Raw genomic sequence first — 20,653 nt, forward strand, 5'->3', positions numbered from 1 at the left:
GTTGGAACTACAATCATTCACCCAGTAGCCCAAGCACGCTGCCTAGGGGTCACACTCGACTCCTCTCTCACATTCGCCCCTCACATTCAAAACATTTCTAAAACTTGTTGCTTTTTCCTCCGCAATATAACAAAGATACGCCCTTTCCTCTGTTGCTCGACTGCTAAAACTCTGACTCAGGCCCTCATTCTCTCCCGTCTTGATTACTGTAACCTCCTGCTGTCCGGCCTTCCTGCCTCTCACCTGTCTCCCCTACAATCTATCCTAAACGCTGCTGCCAGAATCACTCTACTCTTTCCTAGATCTGTCTCAGCATCTCCCCTCATGAAATCCCTCTCCTGGCTTCCGATCAAATCCTGCATCTCACACTCCATTCTTCTCCTCACTTTTAAAGCTTTACACTCTTCTGCCCCTCCTTACATCTCATCCCTAATTTCTCGTTATGCACCACCCAGACTCTTGCGTTCTTCTCAAGGATGTCTTCTTTCCACCCCCTTTGTATCTAAAGCCCTCTCCCGCCTTAAACCTTTCTCACTTTCTGCCCCACACCTCTGGAATGCCCTTCCCCTCAGTACCCGACTAGCACCCTCTCTATCCACCTTAAGACACACTTGCTTAAAGAAGCATATGAATAGCACTGTGGATATTCTGAACACGATACATAAAGCTTGGCCCCCTGCAGACGCACTTACCAGAACTCCCTCCTACTATCTCTGTACGTTCTACCTACCAATTAGACTGTAAGCTCCTCGGGGCAGGGACTCCTCTTCCGAAATGTTACTTTTATGTCTAAAGCACTTATTCCCATGATCTGTTATTTATATTATCTGTTATTTATTTGATTACCCCATGTATTACTACTGTGAAGCGCTATGTACATTAATGGCGCTATATAAATAAAGACATACAATACAATACAATAGCGGCATATAGTAAAATATTAATCTGCTTGTATTGTCTCTCTATAGCTGCTGAAAGCAATGGGGTATTCTTGTTTAATATATATGGGTAGCAGTAATTTTATACCAAGTTTGCCTCAACCCCTAATATTTCTGCGGGAAGCAGGTGTAGGTAAAAGAGGATTTAGTATTTATATTATCAGTAAATTATAGGAAACAATAATTACCCTCGTGCATAACGAGCTCTGCTTTGCAGGTAACCTCTCCTCCCAAATTCCTGGCAATGCACGTATACACCCCCCCATCTTCATGCTCTGCGTTCTGTAGTAGTAAGGAGTATCTTTTGACTTCCTTCACTATTCGGATCCTGGCACTTTCTTTCAGCAGGATATTGTCCTACAGGAATGAAACAGGAGTTTGTATACTATACAGTGACATATACACATATACATACAGTGACATATACACATATACATACTGTGGCATATACACATATACATACAGTGACATACACATATACATACAGTGACATATACACATATACATACAGTGACATATACACATATACATACAGTGACATATACACATATACATACAGTGACATATACACATATACATACAGTGACATATACAAACAGTAACATATACACACAGTAACATACACATATACATATACATACACATATACATACAGTAACATATACACATACATACAGTGACATATACACATATACATACAGTGACATATACACATATACATACAGTGACATATACAAACAGTAACATATACACATATACATACAGTAACATATACACATATACATACAGTGACATATACACATATACATACTGTGACATATACACATATACATACAGTGACATATACAGTACACATATAAATACAGTGACATATACACATATAAATACAGTGACATATACACATATACATACAGTGACATATACACATATACATACAGTGACATATACACATATACATACAGTAACATACACATATACATACACATATACATACAGTGACATATACACATATACATACAGTGACATATACACATATACATACAGTGACATATACACATATACATACAGTGACATATACACATATACATACAGTGACATACAGTGACATATACACATATACATATAGTGACATCTACAAACAGTAACATATACACATATACATACAGTGACATATACACATATACATACAGTGACATATACACATATACATACAGTGACATATACATACAGTAACATACACATATACATACAGTAACATATACACAAGTCTATCTGACCGGGAAGAGTATAGTGCAGAGGTGGCCAACTCCAGTCCTCAAGGTTCACCAACAGGTCAGGTGTTCAGGATATCCCTGCTTCAGCACAGGTGGCTCAATCAGTAGCTTGATTGTAGCCGCCTGTGCTGAAGCAGGGATATCCTGAACACCTGACCTGTAGGTGGCCCTTGAGGACTGGAGGTGCCCACCCCTGGTATAGTGTATTTAATGATGCAAATCAAAGTATCAAAATAAGGTAATAACCAATAATCAACATGGTGAGGCTATCATTTCCGTATCAGATGGGTTACACCAACATACAGTATAACTGAATGCACAAGCGGTGTAAAAAAGACAGATCTGTTCAAGAAAAACTATATAGCACCAGTTTTTTGGTCTATTTTTTGCAGTCGGGAGACTCAAGAGATTATTTGCTCAAAGTCTCCCCCCTGAAAATATAGGGCAAAACTAATAAAAATAACACTGCAAGATGTAATCAAAGGAAAAAAATCTCATTGCTTTTCATGGGAACATTTTGTGTGTGTGGGGGAGACAGGGGGGTGCGAGGGGGTTGTCCTACTTTTGAGCCGGGATACTTCAATAAATGTACAAACATTAAACAAAGTCCCACAGAGAGGACAGATGTGATAGGTGCTAAACCAGGGTAATATAATAGTAGATATGTCAAACAAGAAAACACACTTACAGTATGTTGCACTGACATCACTATGAGAATGAACTTAATGTTACATATTATAAATGAACTTAGTCACCAATTTTCGTCATTCTTATTGAAGAAATTATACACAGATCAAAATCAGCTCTCTACTATGAGAACATTCTTGTAGAATTTTTTTTAAAAAACAACTGAGAATGCCATTTTTAATGTATTATAATGTTACAAGCATTTTTGTTTTTTTTATAGCAACCATTTACAAAGTCACATCCCCTTCCTCTTCTGAAACAGGCTCTTGTACACCCCATTTTTAGCCCCTGCCCTCTCTCTAGCAGTGCACCAATTGTATCTAGTGATTGCCTGGTCACATGATCTTCCCCACAATCTTCCCCACAGAACTTTGCATCTTTGGTCCTCTTCTGCTGCACTGACGGCCATTTAGTGAACCAACCAAGCCAAAGCTTCGCCAATCGATCACAGGAGAACGGATCAATCAGCAACTTAGCTAATTACTTATCATGGTGTGGATTGTATTGATGCACATATTAAAGGGGGGGAAATATAAAAATGTATAAAAATGGCAGCTTGGACGGCTGCTTTAATAAGTATCATTAGGCTTATTCTCAGAGTCACTTGACCTCTGGGTTTTCTTCTTAATAAATGACTCCCTTTCATTCATTTGGGGTTATTAACCAATTTCCCCTGGATGCAAAAACCAGAGTAAAACTGGGGGCGTAAACCCCACTGCACATATACCCCACAAGAAAACCCTACTGCTTTCAATGGAAACGTTCTTTCTTAGTAACTCTGCGGTCATCGTTTTGTCTCCAGTTGGCAGTGTAATGAGTTTGGACTAAGCAATGATACTGTACCTTTGCTTGCTACTAATGTACAGTATGTGGCTAATCTGATGCATTGAACGAGAGCCACCTCCGACATGCCCCAGGCGGCGGGAAAAAGAACGGGCTAATAATAGGTGTGAACTTTAATTAATGAGGTCACCATTAACCTTGTTGTTTTTCTAAGTGCCGCGGCAGGGCAATAGTGAGGTCCCGCCTCTAAACCCGCCCCCTTTTTCATGATGTAAATACCTTGATGTTGTATGGAGCGTGTTACGTGATGCACAACACTAAGGCCTGTAATATAGAGCGCTCTGCTGCGCTACCGAGCGCGCGTCAATTACAATTGACTGTGGGAGGCTGACGTTGATATGGTCGAGACGCGCGTGCATGCAAGGCCGTGAGCGGTGGCGCGGCAGACCGGAGAAAGTACAAGTGCCACGTGACGCTATGAACCAATCCCAGAGCGGCCAAGCGCTGACATCATAGCCACGCCCCCTAGCCACGCGCGTCACCACTTACCCTCTACAAACGAAAAAGCCCGCACCACGTGCAACACCGTGCGCGCCCCCGCACCAGCACGCACTATATTACAAGTCTAAAGTAGAAGTTAGCGCATTAAAATTAGCTTGGCAAGGGGGCGTGGCTTGGAGCTCAGGCAAGATGGACGTGTAGTGCTTAAGCTCCTGGATAGCAAAACCACAAGCTTTATCCATCACAGGGCATCGTTGCTCTAATTACCAAAAAAGACACAGATATAGAGTGTAGTAGAGCTGGGGATCACTACAAACTGAGATTTGTACAAATCGGAATATATTTGTGGAAATTACCCACTTATGGGGCCTAGATGGTGTGGCTGCATGTAGACCTACTGTAGGCCGAAGAGACACGAGGCCTTGCAGTATCATACGGATAAACAGGCACTCAATAAAACCATAAAATCAGGCATCCACACACAGATGCCTAGTACAACATATCTGACTTTATCACAGCGCAGAAGGGTATAAGAACAGAGCTGAAAAAACGTGAGTTGGATTCTGCCTGAGGCCCAGGAGAATACACAGGCGAGCTGACTCGCGGATCTGTCCCCCGACCCCCCTTCAAACAATTAAATTGGAACCTGGTCTGCCTCCCACTCCTGTCAACCCAAATTAGGAAAATCTCTTTCCTGGACATCCCTCCTCCCACGGGTCTCGGCTGTAGCAGAGCTGTCAACTGCCAAGTCTGTCTCCCTATTCCCGAGCGATGCACACCCCTGTCACTCGGCGCCCTTCCACCTAGGGGTCTCACGGGTGCTGCGAGCTGTACCCACACCTGAGCCTCGGTCCCCCTGGGCCTGATCGCCCTTCCTCACGAGTGCTGCAGCCTGTCCCCCGCCTGAGCCTAACTCCCCCTGCGCGCACTGGAGGAAGAAGTGAGGGAGTAGCCAGCAGACTATCAGCGGGACATGGCATCTAAAATGGCTGCCATTGCTCTGTGAGGGAGAGAGAGCCGAGTACTGGACATACCTTCCCCCGGCCAGCGGTCCGTCAGAGCGCGCCTTCCTGCTCCGTGGTCCTGCGCTCCCCCCCCCCCCACCTTCTGGCGTCCCTACTGGGGACTGAGGCTACCGGTGGGGCCTGCGGTGGTGGTGGGGGGCTCGGGTGCGACTGGAGGCTAACTAACATGGCCGCCATGGCGCTGTAGCTGCACGCAGCACTTACCTCTCCCGGGCGGCAGAAAATCCGACCAGCGCGCCTTCCCGCTATTCCCCCCTGCCTCCCTGTGCTGCCTTCGATCTGCCTGCACTGTTGCGGTGCGGAGGGGGGCTGAGAACAGCTGCTACAGTAGGATCGGAGCTGCCTGGATCTCTGCGTTCCAGCCTGCGTGTTGGCGAAATCCAAGATGGCCGCCGCAGGTTGGATTTAAAGGTATATCTCCCCCCAGGCACATAAATAAATAAAAAACACCAAAACACAAAAACCAACCAGCCTGGGTAACACACAAGCATATGCAACCACTGAAAAACTGAAAAACAGGGCTCTGAGTTGTTTCCCAACACACTCTCTCCCCATCCCTAATCTTCACAATAAAAAAAAATATATATATACAGCCACTGTGCAGAAAAACCTCCCCTGACGTTGGAGCTCCCCAATGCATGGCTACCTATGATTAAAAAATAAAGAAATACCGCAGTCATAGTCAGAGCTTACACACGAGCCGGCCGGGCTATTTAACAACATCATGAAAATCGACAGATAAAGAAACCAAAGCTAATAACTAAATCCCACCTGCACGGCTATAGCTGGTGGGGTACATCCCTGAGCAACGTAAGTGAGAACTACCAAAATAAGAGTAATCAACACCACAATGTCCCTCGGTGGTGCACACGTGGCGCAGCCCACAATGGCCGCCTGAAGCGGGCTCCATGAGGCGGCGGGCATACCAAAGCATCTAACAAATCAAAAGAAGTAGGAAACGCATAGACTGGAGGCGTTGGATATAGTACGCCCCAGAATGGCTCCGAAAAAAACAACCCCGCAAGACTTCTTCAAGACAAAGGAGAAAAGTAAAGCGGGCAGGTCAGAAAGCAGAGCGCCATCTCCCACTCAGTCAGACACTGAACATGAACCTGAGGTATGTGACCAAACATCAACTAAAAAAGACATTGAGAACTTATATACTAGCCTAAAAACCTTACTCCAACAAGAGCTCCAAAGCGCTCTCAAAGACCTCAGAACAGAGGTCAGCTCTATAGGAGAACGCACAGATACGCTGGAACATAAAGTGGATGAAACCATTAACAACCAGACCACTATGGATACAGAGATCCTGGCCCTAAGAGCCAGAATGGCTGCCGTGGAGGAAAAACAGGAGGATCAAGAAAACAGGGCAAGAAGGAACAACCTCAGGTTCAAAAACATTCCAGAGACGGTTACAGATCTGGAGAGAGCAACAACTGAATGGCTACAGACCCTTCTCCCGGAAACGCCCCCAGCATTACTGATCCTGGACAGGGTGCATAGAGCTCTCAGACCGCGACCACAAGCCGGAGATAGAGCTCGAGATATAGTGGTGAGGATGCACTACTTTAAAACTAAAGAGGCGATTTTTAACCTGGCACGGGAAAAAGGAGGGCTGAAATGGGGAGATGTGACGATAGACGTGTACAACGACCTAGCCCCATCAACGCTGTTGAAGAGGATGGCTCTGAGACATATCACAAAAGTCCTGAGAGACAACGAAATCCGATACAAGTGGGGGTTCCCATTCCGCCTCATCGCCACCAGGAATGGAACGCAAGCCTACATGAGGGATCCAGAGGAGGGAGTGGACTTCCTAGAAAGACTGGGATTGCAACCACCAGACTCCATGTCCAGCGAAGAACACAGACCGCCTCCCGTCAGACCCGTATGGAAAGAAGTGGGCAGAGGAGCCACTCCACATAGAAGAAATCCAAAGGAACCCCAGAAATCTTAAATTTTAGGTCTATGCAAAACCTGCTAAAGTGGAGAAGACCCGTAAATCCCGACATAAGGAACTATGTCCAAATGATAGACTGAGATGTGTTATATAGATCCAGATAAGAAATAAGAAGGGGCCAACATCATTCCCTCCCCCATGGTTGAGCGGGTAATCCGTAAGGTAGAAGTAGAAGTACTGGTGACAGTACGCAGAATACATGTAGTTATGCAAAAATAAATAAATGAAACAGAAAAAATGTATGAGGGAGGAGTTGTAGACAAGATAGGGGAAATGTATGAACCCGGCTGTTGAATCATGCTTGCTCTATATAAAGCTGGTCACAATGGTATAGAGGTACACACCTGGCAAGGAAGGTCTACTATATTAAATAAAAAATAAACAAAACGGGATAGAAATGTTAACTGATAAAAAAAAAAAAGTTGATTTGTTGAGCAGGCCCGCCGCCTGGGGCCGCAGTACGGCCATTACACACCCAAGGTTATGGGTGTGGGATTAGCGCTACTGCGCAACCGCAGAGAAAGTTTGTTCACGTCCAGTGAACACACAAATCCAGGCTATGTTAGTCACCTGGATTATCCTATATATGTTGTTTTATTTTTGATGTTTACATGTTTGAATGTTGTCATTACTGTACGAGGTGCAGGGATACCCTCCAGGCCGACCCTCAAGGGAAACCAGAAAACGAATCCACTAGAGAAGAAGACCTCACACCCAGGTAAAAACAAATGACACTAACACTAATATCGCATAACACCAAGGGATTGAACAATGTAGTAAAAAGGAAGCTAGCCATGACAGAATATAAAAGACTATCAGGGGACATAATATTCCTACAAGAAACGCACTTCACTGCTGGCTCCACCCCCACCTATTGGGACAAATTATATCCCCAGATCTACACAGCTTCGGCAAAGGACGAAAAGAAAAGAGGGGTGGCCATACTCCTAGCAAGGAACTCTCCATTTAAGGTAGACAGGGTAAGAAGGGACCCAGAAGGACGATACCTAATAATCACGGGGAGCATAGAAGATACACAAATAACCCTAGTTAATGTGTACGCACCAAATGAAAATAAGAGAATATTTTTTACAAAATTGTTTCGACTGCTGGGCACAACCTCCCGGGGCCGCCTGGTCATGGCGGGAGACTTTAATATAGCCTTAAATGAAAAACAAGACAGATCTAAACCTGCCCTAGCTAAGACAATGGCTGCCCGAAAGGGGGAGAGAAAAACCCTAAGAAAGGGACTTAAAGAGTTTGATTTAAGGGATGCATGGAAGGAGATGAATCCGCAGAAAAGGGACTTCTCTTTCTATTCAGCCCCCCCACAAAGTATACACAAGGATAGACTACATATTTGTAGATTCCTTACTGATCCCAAAAATTACAAAGGCTACAATACACCCTATTACTTGGTCAGATCATGGTCCAGTTGAAGTGCACATTGACGACATACACAAGAAACCAAGTAAAGGGACATGGAGACTAAACGAGTCTCTATTAAAGATGCCAGAAGTCATAGTTGAGATCAGTAACGAGGCCTCCAACTACTTCCAAATAAACGAAGGTAGCGTGAACTCACCCTATATCCTTTGGGAGGCCCATAAGGCTGTGGTGAGAGGAAAACTTATCAGCGTCGCATCGCATAGAAAGAGGGAGAGACAGAAACAAACAACAAGCCTGCAAGAAAAGATAAAGACCCTAGAGGAGGCACATAAAGTAAATCATAGCATAGCCATGGAGACTGAATTGCGGGACCTCAGAGGGAAACTAAATTTACTACTTACTGATAAAGCTGAAAAGGCCATAGCATGGACAAAACAAAAATTCTACGAGAAGGCCAATAAGGCTGACACAATGCTGGCCACAAGATTGAGGAAGGATAGAATGCAATCTAGAATACATAGCATTAGAAGAAAAGATGGGGTGTGCACAACAAACCCACAGACAATAGCTAATGAATTCACCACATATTACAAAGAGCTATACAATGGAGATAAAGTAGACAAAGGGAACACCACCAAGAAAAAACAGAGAGCATTTCTCAGAAAAATAAATTTGCCTAAACTCACAGAACAGGATATAACAACACTATCCCAGCCAATTACGTCGACATAGGTATTAGAAACAATAACGGGGTTGAAGAACTCCAAGGCCCCGGGACCAGATGGTCTATCCAATATTTACTATAAAAAATTAGCCCACATATTAGTTCCCCAATTACTAAAGATATTTAACAAAGCTCTTGAGGGAGAGCAGTTTCCTCAAACGATGCTGGAATCAAAAATAATATTAATACATAAAGAGGGAAAAGACCCCACCCAATGCAAAAGCTACAGACCAATATCCTTGATCAATAACGATCTCAAAATATTTTCCAAAATATTAGCCACAAGATTGAATACGTATCTTCCGCAACTGATAGACGCAGATCAGGCTGGATTCATACGAGGTCGTCAGGCCGGGGATAATACACGAAGAACAATTGACTTAATCCAGATAGCCAAACACAATAAAACGCCTTCGATGCTACTATCTCTAGACGCCGAAAAGGCTTTTGATCGTATTGATTGGGGATATATGTTTGAGACACTTCGAGCATTTGGGGTAAAAGGCAAATTTATGAATGCTGTTACATCACTATATGGAGAACCCACAGCTAAAGTATCCTATATTAATATGCAGACTGAGAAAATCAACATAAGGAATGGCACAAGACAAGGCTGCCCCCTGTCACCCCTATTGTTCGCATTGGCGATAGAACCGTTAGCAGCTCAAATCAGGGAGAACCCAAATATCGGGGGGATTAAGGTCAAACAAAAAGAATACAAACTAGCATTGTTCGCCGATGACATATTGTTAACCATTTCAAAACCCTTCACCTCACTCCCAAACTTATTTAGTAACTTGTCAGAGTTCCAGAAACTATCGGGGTTTAAAATAAACAACGAAAAATCCGAAGCCCTAAATATAAATCTCCCTCAGGAACAACTAAAGCTAATAAAAATAAACTTTGATTTCGCGTGGAAGAAACAGGCCATAAAGTACTTGGGAATATGGTTGACTAACACACCCGACACTATATATGAGACCAACTACCCATCACTAATAAAAACGCTGAAAAAAGAATTAGAAGAATGGTCCAGATATCATATATCATGGTTGGGTAGAATAACTGCCATCAAAATGAACTTATTGCCAAGAATATTGTACCTTTTCCACACACTTCCAGTACAGGTCAGAGCCAGGGACATGCATGAGCTGCAGAAAGCTATCACAAAATTCATATGGAATAACAAAAAAGCGAGAATAAAGCTGCCCACATTATATAGATCCAAACAGTCAGGAGGGCTAGCTTTGCCACACTTGTGGCAATATTATCAAGCGGCGCATGTAAGCCAACTGGTTCACTGGCATGCACATAAACAGAAGAAAAAGTGGGTGAAAATTGAGTCCGATGTGATATCTGGGTCATCCATAGAAATGATACTGTGGTTAACAAAGAAAGAAAGACCAGCACTGATGGTGCCCCTGGAATCTATCACACACTCGCTAGCCATGTGGGATTCATTGAAACTTAAACATGGGCTATCCACCAACAAATCTCAGATGACACCACTATTTGACAATATTAGCTTTACCCCGGGCACGGAACCAACAGCGTTTAAAGACTGGTGCAAGGCAGATATCATAAGGGTAAAATATCTATGGGCAAACAACGCTATTAAGACGTTTGAGGTAGTAAAGAGAGACTATGGCCTCCCTGATTCGGCCTTTTTTAGGTATCTTCAATTGAGGGATCACATACAGAAGACAGGTCCGTATAGCGACTTCACAACATTTGAGGATTTGTGCCTCATGGGGGAGGACAAAAAGGGCCTAATCTCTAAAGTATACAGCATACTTGCAGAAGGTAAACAGGAATTGGAGATAAAGCCCAAATTGAGGACGAGGTGGGAAGAAGAGCTGGGAGAACTAGATCAAGAGCAGTGGGATAACATATTTGAAGGAATAGCAAAGAGCTCCACATGTGTATTAATAAAAGAAAATGCATATAAAATGCTCCACCAATGGTACTACACCCCACTATGATTGTCCAAATTTTTTAGAAACATGTCCCCAGTGTGTACAAGGGGGTGTGGCCAGCAGGGATCGTTTATACATATGTGGTGGACGTGCCCAAAGGTAACAAAGCTATGGAGGGCCACACATGATATGGCGCAGACAATTTTTGGGTATGACTTCCCTCTAGACCCCTGGAAGGTACTGCTATGCAGGCCAATTGAAAACATAGAAAAAACTGACGACAAACTCCTGACACACATATATACAGCTGCCAGATGCGAAATAGCCAAAGCCTGGAAACAGGAACAGCAGCCGGCCATACACGCTGTAAAAGCAAGATTATGGAGGATCTGTCTTATGGAAAAACTGACGGGGATACAAAACGACACAGTACAGAAATACATAGACGTCTGGGAACCGTGGAGAACCTATATAGGAAATAGATATCTTTCGAGGGTTACTCTCCAGGCCTGAAAATCAAAAAATAGGTGAGGTAAAAACACACTAGCTAGGGAAATTAAAAAAAAAAAAAAATACATAATAAATAACAAGAGCTTCACTATTGAGACAACCCTGGTGTGATAGGAATCGTAATTGTATAAAATGCAGAGGTGAGCCTGGAGGGTATCCAGTATCCAGTTTTGGATACTCTACAAATGCATGGAGGTTAAGCTGGTATGACAACAAAAGAAATGAATATTCTAAAAGCAATGACATTTCCTTCTTTTTCTTTTTCCCCTTTTAAGTCTTTTGAGTTAATTTTCTGTATTCACTACTTTAAACGCTGTAATAACAGTGATGTCATTATTGTCTCCCCATTGAATGTGTTATTCACTTGATACAACTGTATGTGATTCGCAAGTAACATGTTCCCCTTTTTGTGTTTTGTATCCCACTCCCCACTTTTCTTAACAAAACAAAAAAAAACAAATAAAGAATAAGTTGAAAAAATAAAATAAAAATTAGCTTGGCAAATGCAGACTGGCGGCTGCACGAGGTACAATAGGATTTTGAGTCTGTTTTCTAGGATTTTGCCCTTTTTTTCCCTCCCTTTTGTACATCGCCCCCAAATACTTTTAATGGGATTTATTCAATCCAATCTCTTGCCGTTTTATGTTTTTGCTGTTGTTTTGAAGTGGAGAGACTGATATAAATGGACCCCAAGATTTGGGATATAATCTCTGGCATGAAAAAGGCAAAGGCCCCAATTTATCGCACAAGAATACAACAATGTGAAGTATTTTCCCTGGTAATATTGAGTGAGTGAGTGTGACGTGCTGTAACATGCTAAGGGAATTTAGCAAACATTTAGCGTGCAGGGAGCGTGGCCTGATTGCCACGGGCAAGCCTCCCCCTTTGTACATAGCTCACCTTGTACCAGGCAATAGTAAGTGGAGGGGTTCCTTCTATCACTGCATCAAACCGGGCGGTGTCCCCACAGTGAGTATGGACATCTTCTATCGTTACCTGCATGTACGGGGGTCCTGCAGGGAAACAATGCATGGCATGAAATAATGGGCCAGTTACATATTGTGCCGGGCGGTGATATATACATATTCTTATACAGTACGTGGCCTGCTTCACAACATCAAGTCCTACATTACCTGTACATAGTACATGGGACCCTACATAACCTGTACATAGTACATCAGGCTATACATTACCTGTTGCCATGTTAACGTGACGTCATGTGACCCCGCGGCGTTATTTGACCCCGCGTTGCCATGGCGACGCGTCGCCAAAGACAAGGTAAGTGAAGTTACAGACGCCTCACGCGATCACCCCGGCATTTCATTTAAATGCCTTGGGGAAGAGCGCGGGGCCTCTGCAACCGCCCGCGCCCCCCCCCCCCCTGACAAATCTTGCGCCCCCTATTTTGCACTCCCCTGTGTTAGAGCATATACATTGACCCACTTAAAGTTGTTTTTTACTAGCTCAAAAAAAACTAGCACTTCTACGTGCTAATATAAAAGCAGCTAGCAATGCGAGCTCCATACTGTCACTCTGCAGAGCTAGGACATAACATGGAACTTCTACTGAAGGCCAACCCGGAGGGAAAACATCAACTCAACTCACCTATCAGCGGCGTCCTCCCGGCATCTTCCCTCTGCAGCTCTTCTCCATATGGCCACGCGACGTCACATGGTGCCACGTTGCCATGCCAACGGGATGCAACGTGACATCACACCGCGTCAAGTTGTCATGGCGACATCGTGACGTCACATAGCATCTCGTTGTCATGTCAACAGCCGTCACGTGACGCGGTTACGGCACGTTGCGTTTCCGTTGGCATGGCAACGCAGCGCCATTAGACGCCGCGCAGCCATATTGAGTACAGTTGCAGGGGGAAGATACCGGAGCGTGAGGGGTCTCGGGAAGTATGCCAAAAAGTTAGCAAAATTCAAAATAAAAAAACATTTGCACACCTCTAACAGACCCCCTTACAGCTCAAGTATAGGAACCTTTTCAAAAATTGCATCCGTAAACCCCCTGTGTGTGTGACCTCACACACTGTGACACTGCCCCCTGGCAGGTTCCTCTCCATGACTGGTATGAACATGAGAACAATTATATCGGCTGTGGAAGAGGAAGGACTATGTGGGAGAGGAACCTTTACAAAGATTAGATTAGATCCGTGCATGTCTGAGCACAGCGTGTCCGTGCGAGGTCTGCAGAGAGAGGGCACGTGGTGACCGGAGCTGAGAGCTTCAGTTCCAGAGTGGAAGAGAGATCACGCGCTGCTGAGGGGGATCCTGAGTGGCTATAAAGACACAGTGGTACCGAAGCACCTTTTTGAAGAACAGGCCTGCAGTAGCTTCGAGCTCCCACGGTGTGTCGGCACCATCATAAGCCAGCATACCCAGGATTGGGTGGCTACTACACCACTGACACACCCGCACAGTGCTGTTTGGGGATTGTGTTGTATATGTGTATAGTGTGTAGTGATCCTCTGCTGAGGATCACAAGGTGCCTGCGTTTAATAAGAGTATAGTAAGTGAATTACCAAAACATGTTTGTAATATTCCTGCTGTTTGACCATAGGCCACGTGTGGTGCTGAAGGTAACAAGGAACTCAGGCCCCGGCCTCAGCGATAGTTGTAAGTCTGAGAGCTAAAAGTCCAGGGGTTACACATCTATTACAGTTCATTTTTTATAAAGCAGCATAGAAACAAGTGAATATTACAATTTAAGGTAACAGGTACAATAGGTAAAGCAATCCCTGATCCGAGGAGCTTACAATCTCAAGGGGGTGACAGGGAGAGTGCAGACACAGGGTAAATTCAGGTAATGAGGTTATTGAGTGTTGAGTGAGGCCAACAAGCCTGGTGGCGATCTGGAATAACCTTGAGATAACCTTGCTTTCTCATCACATCTTGCTCTCTCATTCTCAGAAAGCTGCCATAATTACTTTGCAACATTATTTATGTTAAAGAGGTTGAAATGCACTGAGATTAATACACATTTATGTTGTTTCTTCATATACAGAAGACAGACAGGTTAATGATGAATCACAACACACCACAGTCTCTCTGATACTCCCAGTGCCATTCAAAAGATATCCAAATCAGGGATGAAAGTGAACAAAAGTGTTGTGTAAACCCAGACCTTCAATTAACATACATCCATAGGCATTTAGTCTCTGTCTTGTTTATCTGTATAGGGTTTCCCTTGTGCCTACCCCAAGTATTTTGTATTTTGCTTACTATATTCATCTACACCCTCCCTGCTGGGACATTGCCCCCTGCATCGACTACCTTTGTAGTGTGGACCTCTCACATTCAGCGTGTCATTTACTAAAGTCTCCCGGGTGCAAAACGAGTGCAAAAAAAAAAAAAAGAAGCAAACCAGCCCCATATTTATTAAAGTAAATTGATATTATTGAAAGCAGCTGGGAGTTCATAATTTCACAAATCAAGTTCAATTCTTTTGACAGGTTTTGCACAGGTTTTTGCACAGGATTTGACCCTGTTTGGGAGCTGGATAACATTGGTTAAAAAACAAACAAAAAAAAATCTCAATGCTTATGACCTTCAAATTAACATTGGTGACGTTTTAGCCAAAGATGAGCTGTGTATTAGATACTGTAGAATATTTCCAGCAGCAGAAAGACTCACTCTGCAAGCTTAAAATGCTTCGGACAGAGAATTTAACTACATAAATGATCCCCACTTATGAAAAGCAGAACAGATACGTATGTGACTATATCATTTGTGGTATTGGCTTATCGTCTTGTATTGTACAATGCATTACTAGCAGACGGTTTTCAAGAACACTGTCTGATACTTTATCAATGTCCTGTCTTACCACTTTCTCCATCCTAAAAGTGCCCATCAGCCCAAGACACATCAATAGCAGATCTCCCTCCCATATCTCACTGATGTCAGCTCCCACTTGTTGGTATCTCTGGACCTGGCACAGACGAGCCCAGGATGCTGCAGGGCAGATACAGCGGGTACTCACGTGCTGCCTTGCCATCCTTCAGGTGGACGCAGGTCCTCTCTGTGGTCTCGATGTAGACTTGGCTGTGGACATCCCAGATCTCCTGTGCTCCTGATCTCCTAAGGTACCAGTCCGCTGCATCCATTTCCAGTCTGGGGAACAGAACAGCTATTTCAGGAGCTATTTTTAAACCAGTAAATGACTAAGACAAGCAATCTGTTCACGGGAGGAGAAAGAATGACATCCTACCTCACTTCTGCTATTCCCATGTATTATCTTTTTTTTTTGACGAGTGTCATTACGCCTGTCAGGGCTGAGGGTAGGGCCTGCAGTATATCGCACTGCAATGCACGTCAGCCCACCCAGCACTGAAAGGGTTAAAGATGTCCCATACAAAACACTAGTCCCGATGGCAGAATTGTAACCCCTTCACTGCTTTGGGGCTTAGCAGTGCATTGAGGTGAATGCGATTAAAAAGCAAACTCGTATGTGCAACGTCTGGCACAGAAGGGGTTAATTCTTTAGCATGCATACACTTAGCCGTGTGCGAGTGTTGTTGCATTTTCACACTATGAAACAATAAGGCTGCTTTACTATCCCAGATTCCGGCAGTAACTAGTAATGCCGGTCAGCGCCTGTCAGCGTTTCCTGAGGAAAGTGCACTTTTCATCGAACCTTTGCTGCCAGCGAGACCTGCATGGGAAGATCTCATTCAATGAGAAGGTTGGTGCAGTGTCGACACATCTACAGACTTGGCCACTGCTATTGCAACCCGTGCGGCGCGCCCACCGGCGAAATAACATGATAGCCCCGCCCCCTCCTTGCACGCGGCAGATTTAAAACAATGACGGCTTCTCCCACCGGCACCTTGTGTATATCCCGCTGCAGCGCGCCGTGGTTTTCAATAACATTTGCTACATCTGTGAGTCAATTGGCAAAAAATATATATATACAGTATATCGTTTTATTTACATGGACATATGGAAAACGTACATTCTTCAGAAAAAGGAAAGGTTCAGAAATGTTCCTCTGGAATATTCTGTTTCTCCGAATGAGTTGTGAAATCACAAGTAAAGCGTTGCAAATGCAGCACAGTATGGCCCCACTCATATGGCGGGTTCCTTTCTAGGCCGCCGCAAAGCGAAATCGCCAAAAAGCGGAACATAGCATTTGCAATGCCCACCGGCGACTTTCCGTCTTTCTTACCCCTTCTGCACATGCGTGACCTCAGCCGCCCCCTTCTGCGCATGCGCAGACATGGCAGACCCCCTTCTCGGTAACGCCATGTTGGCGGATCGCTGAGAAATGGAGCCCTACTGTACCACAATTCTGAGAAAGGTTGCTGACGTTTTCCTGATGTTATTTACTAAAGGTTTCCCCCTTATTTTATTTTTTTAGACCAAATGCCACATTGTTGATTATTGGGATAGGGGTTTGGACTACTTTTTGCTCCAGGTTTGCGCTAGTCCATACAAACATCATAAAGTTCTTAAACCCTTTGAGTCCCCCGAGGCATACTCCTTGCTTGTGTCATAAGACCAGGCCCTCTACTGGTCCATATGATGCACACGTCATGCTAGAAAAACTCCAAAGGAGCGTTGAACGCGATCGGAATGGAAGTGGAGTGTCCCCCTTATCCGCTCATGTCCTGGGTAGCTGGGTAGCCTCCCTGCAGTCACAGGATAGCTCCTCCGTGCCATCCCATGGTTGGGATCCAGAAGACACTCCAAGGATTAAGTAAACATCAGGCTGAGCTATAAAAACCAGGCGAACTTGAAAATGTAATCAAAAAGGAAAAAAAGGGGATGGAATTTAACTATAGAATTGATCAAATACTATGTATCGGAGGTGCCCAACTCCAGTCCTCAAGCTGGCCCCCTCCCCCTCCCCCCCCACCAAGTCAGGTTTTCAGGATATCCCAGCTTCAGCACAGGTGGCTCAATTAGTCCCTGCTTTAGAGTGTCTTCGAATGAGCCTCTGATTGAGCCACCTGTACTGATGTTGGCGTAGCATCCTCAATATTTTCCTCCACAGCCTAGCACATAAGTCCTGGTAAGAGCAGGCAGTGCTAGGGTTAATAGCTAGCTGTGAGATCACATCCCTCAGTTGCTGAGTGTAGCGGAGGCATCCATCTTGGAGGTACCGTCCGGTACTTCTTTTACGGGCAATGCTACCACTCTTCCGGTGCAACCGGAAGTCGTCATCCCGACTTCGGACGCCGGGGAAGATTTGGAAGCTGTGACCTCCGCTCCGGTGAGTAAGGCCGTGGCCGACCCCTTTCTGGTACAGTGCCGTGCGCGTGGCAAGGCACGCGAGCGACAAGCTGTGGAAAACATGGCTGACCTCAAAGTACTTGTGAAAATGGGCTGAGGTCAGCGCAAAGTAAGCGAGACATTGGAAAAAATTTCTGGGCCTAGTGCCAAAGAGGACCATGCCCAGGACACTGTTATTGCCTCAGGGACTGAAAGGGACAATGTAGTGCTGGGTGGGATTGATAATGATGTGCCTGGGGTAATGTTGTACTGCTCCATGTCTCCCAAAGAAGAAGGGAACTGTAACTTAGACACTTCCAAATCATCATCTGTTATGGGTTCTGTAACCGATGAATGTATTGCTATTATGCCTGGTCCTAATGTGGGTGAGATAATACCTTGTACTAGGTCTCTCCAGTAACAAGCCTTTACATCCTAGGTCCTTGTCTTACCTTATAGCAGCGGTGTCTCCTAAGTGTACTGACAATGGTGACCCAGGGAAAGCTACTCTGTATTGGTGGAAGGAAAGTAATTTGACTGTTGAACCAGAAGGAAACATCTACTTAGACAGTGTGGGATATGTGGGTGAGCACGGAAAGATGTGTTGCTACTCAGTTAATGTTCCTGATCATAGGGGTACGATGATCACAAAGCCAGATCCTGCTCATAATTATTGAGAATGTGTCATGGTGCTGATCTATGCTGCCTACAGTTCACTGTATTTTATTATGTAATTGTACCCTGTTGGTATATTTTGTTGTTATAACTAAATATGCGAGGGCGATGAGGATTTTCACCATGGGGAGAGTGTAGCATCCTCACTATTTTCCTCCACAGTCTGGCACAAAAGTCCTGGTAAGAGCAGGCAGTGCTACATAGGCTTTGTGCCCAGACTTTTCCAAGGATGCCAATATGTTATTGTTTAATTATATTATTGCTTTATACTAACAAGCCATTTATAGGTTAATCTGTAGATGAAGCAATGACTATATGAATCTGGTTTCAGAGTAGATGCATCAGAAAGAACAATACCATAGAGCGATCAAGAATTCTTTACCATTCTCCATCCATAAGGTTAGTTTGGCTTGTACCTGTAGGTGAAGCTTTATTATTATTTCGCCTTACGATAAATAAATTAACTGCCAAGAGATCTGTTTTTCGGATATTTAGTTTGATATTGGATAAGAAGAAACGCACGATGACAAATAAAAGGAACAATTATTTTCAATGGTGAGCTAGCCCGAACCTGAGAGACGCATTACTTACAGCAGAGGGGATTGAGAATGTCCCCCTGGTCTCAGGGGGGAGTCTCCAATATCATTTCCCAACAAGGTTGTAAGTACGTGGTCTCGATCAAAGAACCAGAAGAAAAGAAACAGCAGTGATAACAGACGTTTCCATATTCATTTGATTTGTGAAGAGACAAGAGTTGCTCCGGGACAGCGTTAAGACGATGTATGATGAGCGTTAAGACGATGTATGATGATCACCAAGACTAAAAGAACCGTGAAAGTCCAGAACATCCCAAAAGTTTCTGAGATGGGGTTCTACCTATTTGGAAAGGCACCAGACAGAGGATTGACTAATGCATGGGTGATTTCCTCTGGTGGTACCTACACTATGTGAAAAGCTTCTGATTGCGTAAGTACCAATTCTTTTGGGTACTGTGTAATCTAATATGGATTTGATTCAGAAACTGGCTAATCAATGTAAGGTTCCTGTGATGACGCCCGAAGGGTGTGTACGAATATGGGGGTTCCTTATGGAAACAGGCTGTGGATGTATTTGAACAAATTGATGAAAATAAATTTGGCAACCACAAAGAGTAAAAGAAATGTCAGCTTCATGAGCAATAAATGACATCATCTAAATGTCAGGATAGCTGGTATAGAGTAGTACAGGGGTGCGCAAACTGGGGGGGCGCAAGATTTTCTGGGGGGGGTGTCACGGCGGTCACAGAGGTCCCACGCTCTCCACCAAGGCATTTACTTTAAATGCCGGGGGGCCGCGCGTGGCCTCTGTAACTAACTTCCCTTCCAGCGACTCGTCGTCATGGTAGCCCGGCGTCAAATGACGCCGCGGGGTCACATGACGTCGCGTTGCGTGAGCCGGGAGGAGAGCATGCAGGGGTGCGCAGGGGGAAACGTTTGCGTACCCCTGCAGTAGTACACGTGAGACAGACCAAACGTGCTCTCACATTTCCAGAGTAGTAGGGTCCGTGACCCCGTACAAAATAAAAAAAAGGGAACGGGGGGAAGATCTACAAAAATAAAAAAATAAAAACAAGTAAACCTTTTACCTGTTACTATTGTAACAAGACTGGTCATATGAGCAGAGATTGCAGATACAAGTAGCAGGATACAGAATAAGCAACGATCCACAATACTGCTCTCCCGACCACTCCGTCATATGTCCCGAAAACCAAAGATTCCTTTCCAAGCAAAGAAAAGCTTGTCTTAGGCCGCAAGTATAGTGCCCGCAACGGGCGACGCGACGGGTGGTGGCACCTGTCGCCGCTAGCGAAAGTTATATTTCGCTTTGCGGCGGCGTCGCAGCCTTTCTGGCATTTGATTGGTTCAGGGGCTGTCACATGAGGCGACAGCCATTGAAAAATCAAATATTGCCAGCTTCCAAAATTTGCGACGTGACGTCGCTCCGTCGCATTGTTGCCGTCGCGCTTACTATAAGCGCACGTGGCGGCAGCAATGCATTTATTTTTGGG

General features: G+C 44.5%; 1 protein-coding gene across 29 annotated transcripts in view; it reads right to left on the reverse strand.

Annotated features, from left to right (window-relative positions):
* The window catches only part of OBSCN (obscurin, cytoskeletal calmodulin and titin-interacting RhoGEF), a 462,171-nt gene that overhangs the window by 63,288 nt on the left and 378,230 nt on the right, over positions 1 to 20,653 (reverse strand). For all 29 annotated transcript variants that reach the window (XM_075588062.1, XM_075588043.1, XM_075588055.1 and 26 more), the window contains 3 exons: positions 15,701 to 15,831; positions 12,611 to 12,723; positions 1,127 to 1,295 (listed from right to left, as the gene is read on the reverse strand). In XM_075588062.1, the coding sequence (XP_075444177.1) occupies positions 1,127 to 1,295; positions 12,611 to 12,723; positions 15,701 to 15,831 (413 nt within the window). The remainder of the gene's footprint in view (positions 1 to 1,126; positions 1,296 to 12,610; positions 12,724 to 15,700; positions 15,832 to 20,653) is intronic.

Source organism: Ascaphus truei, chromosome 2, assembly GCF_040206685.1.
Source record: "Ascaphus truei isolate aAscTru1 chromosome 2, aAscTru1.hap1, whole genome shotgun sequence".
Classification (NCBI taxonomy): Eukaryota; Metazoa; Chordata; class Amphibia; order Anura; family Ascaphidae; genus Ascaphus; species Ascaphus truei.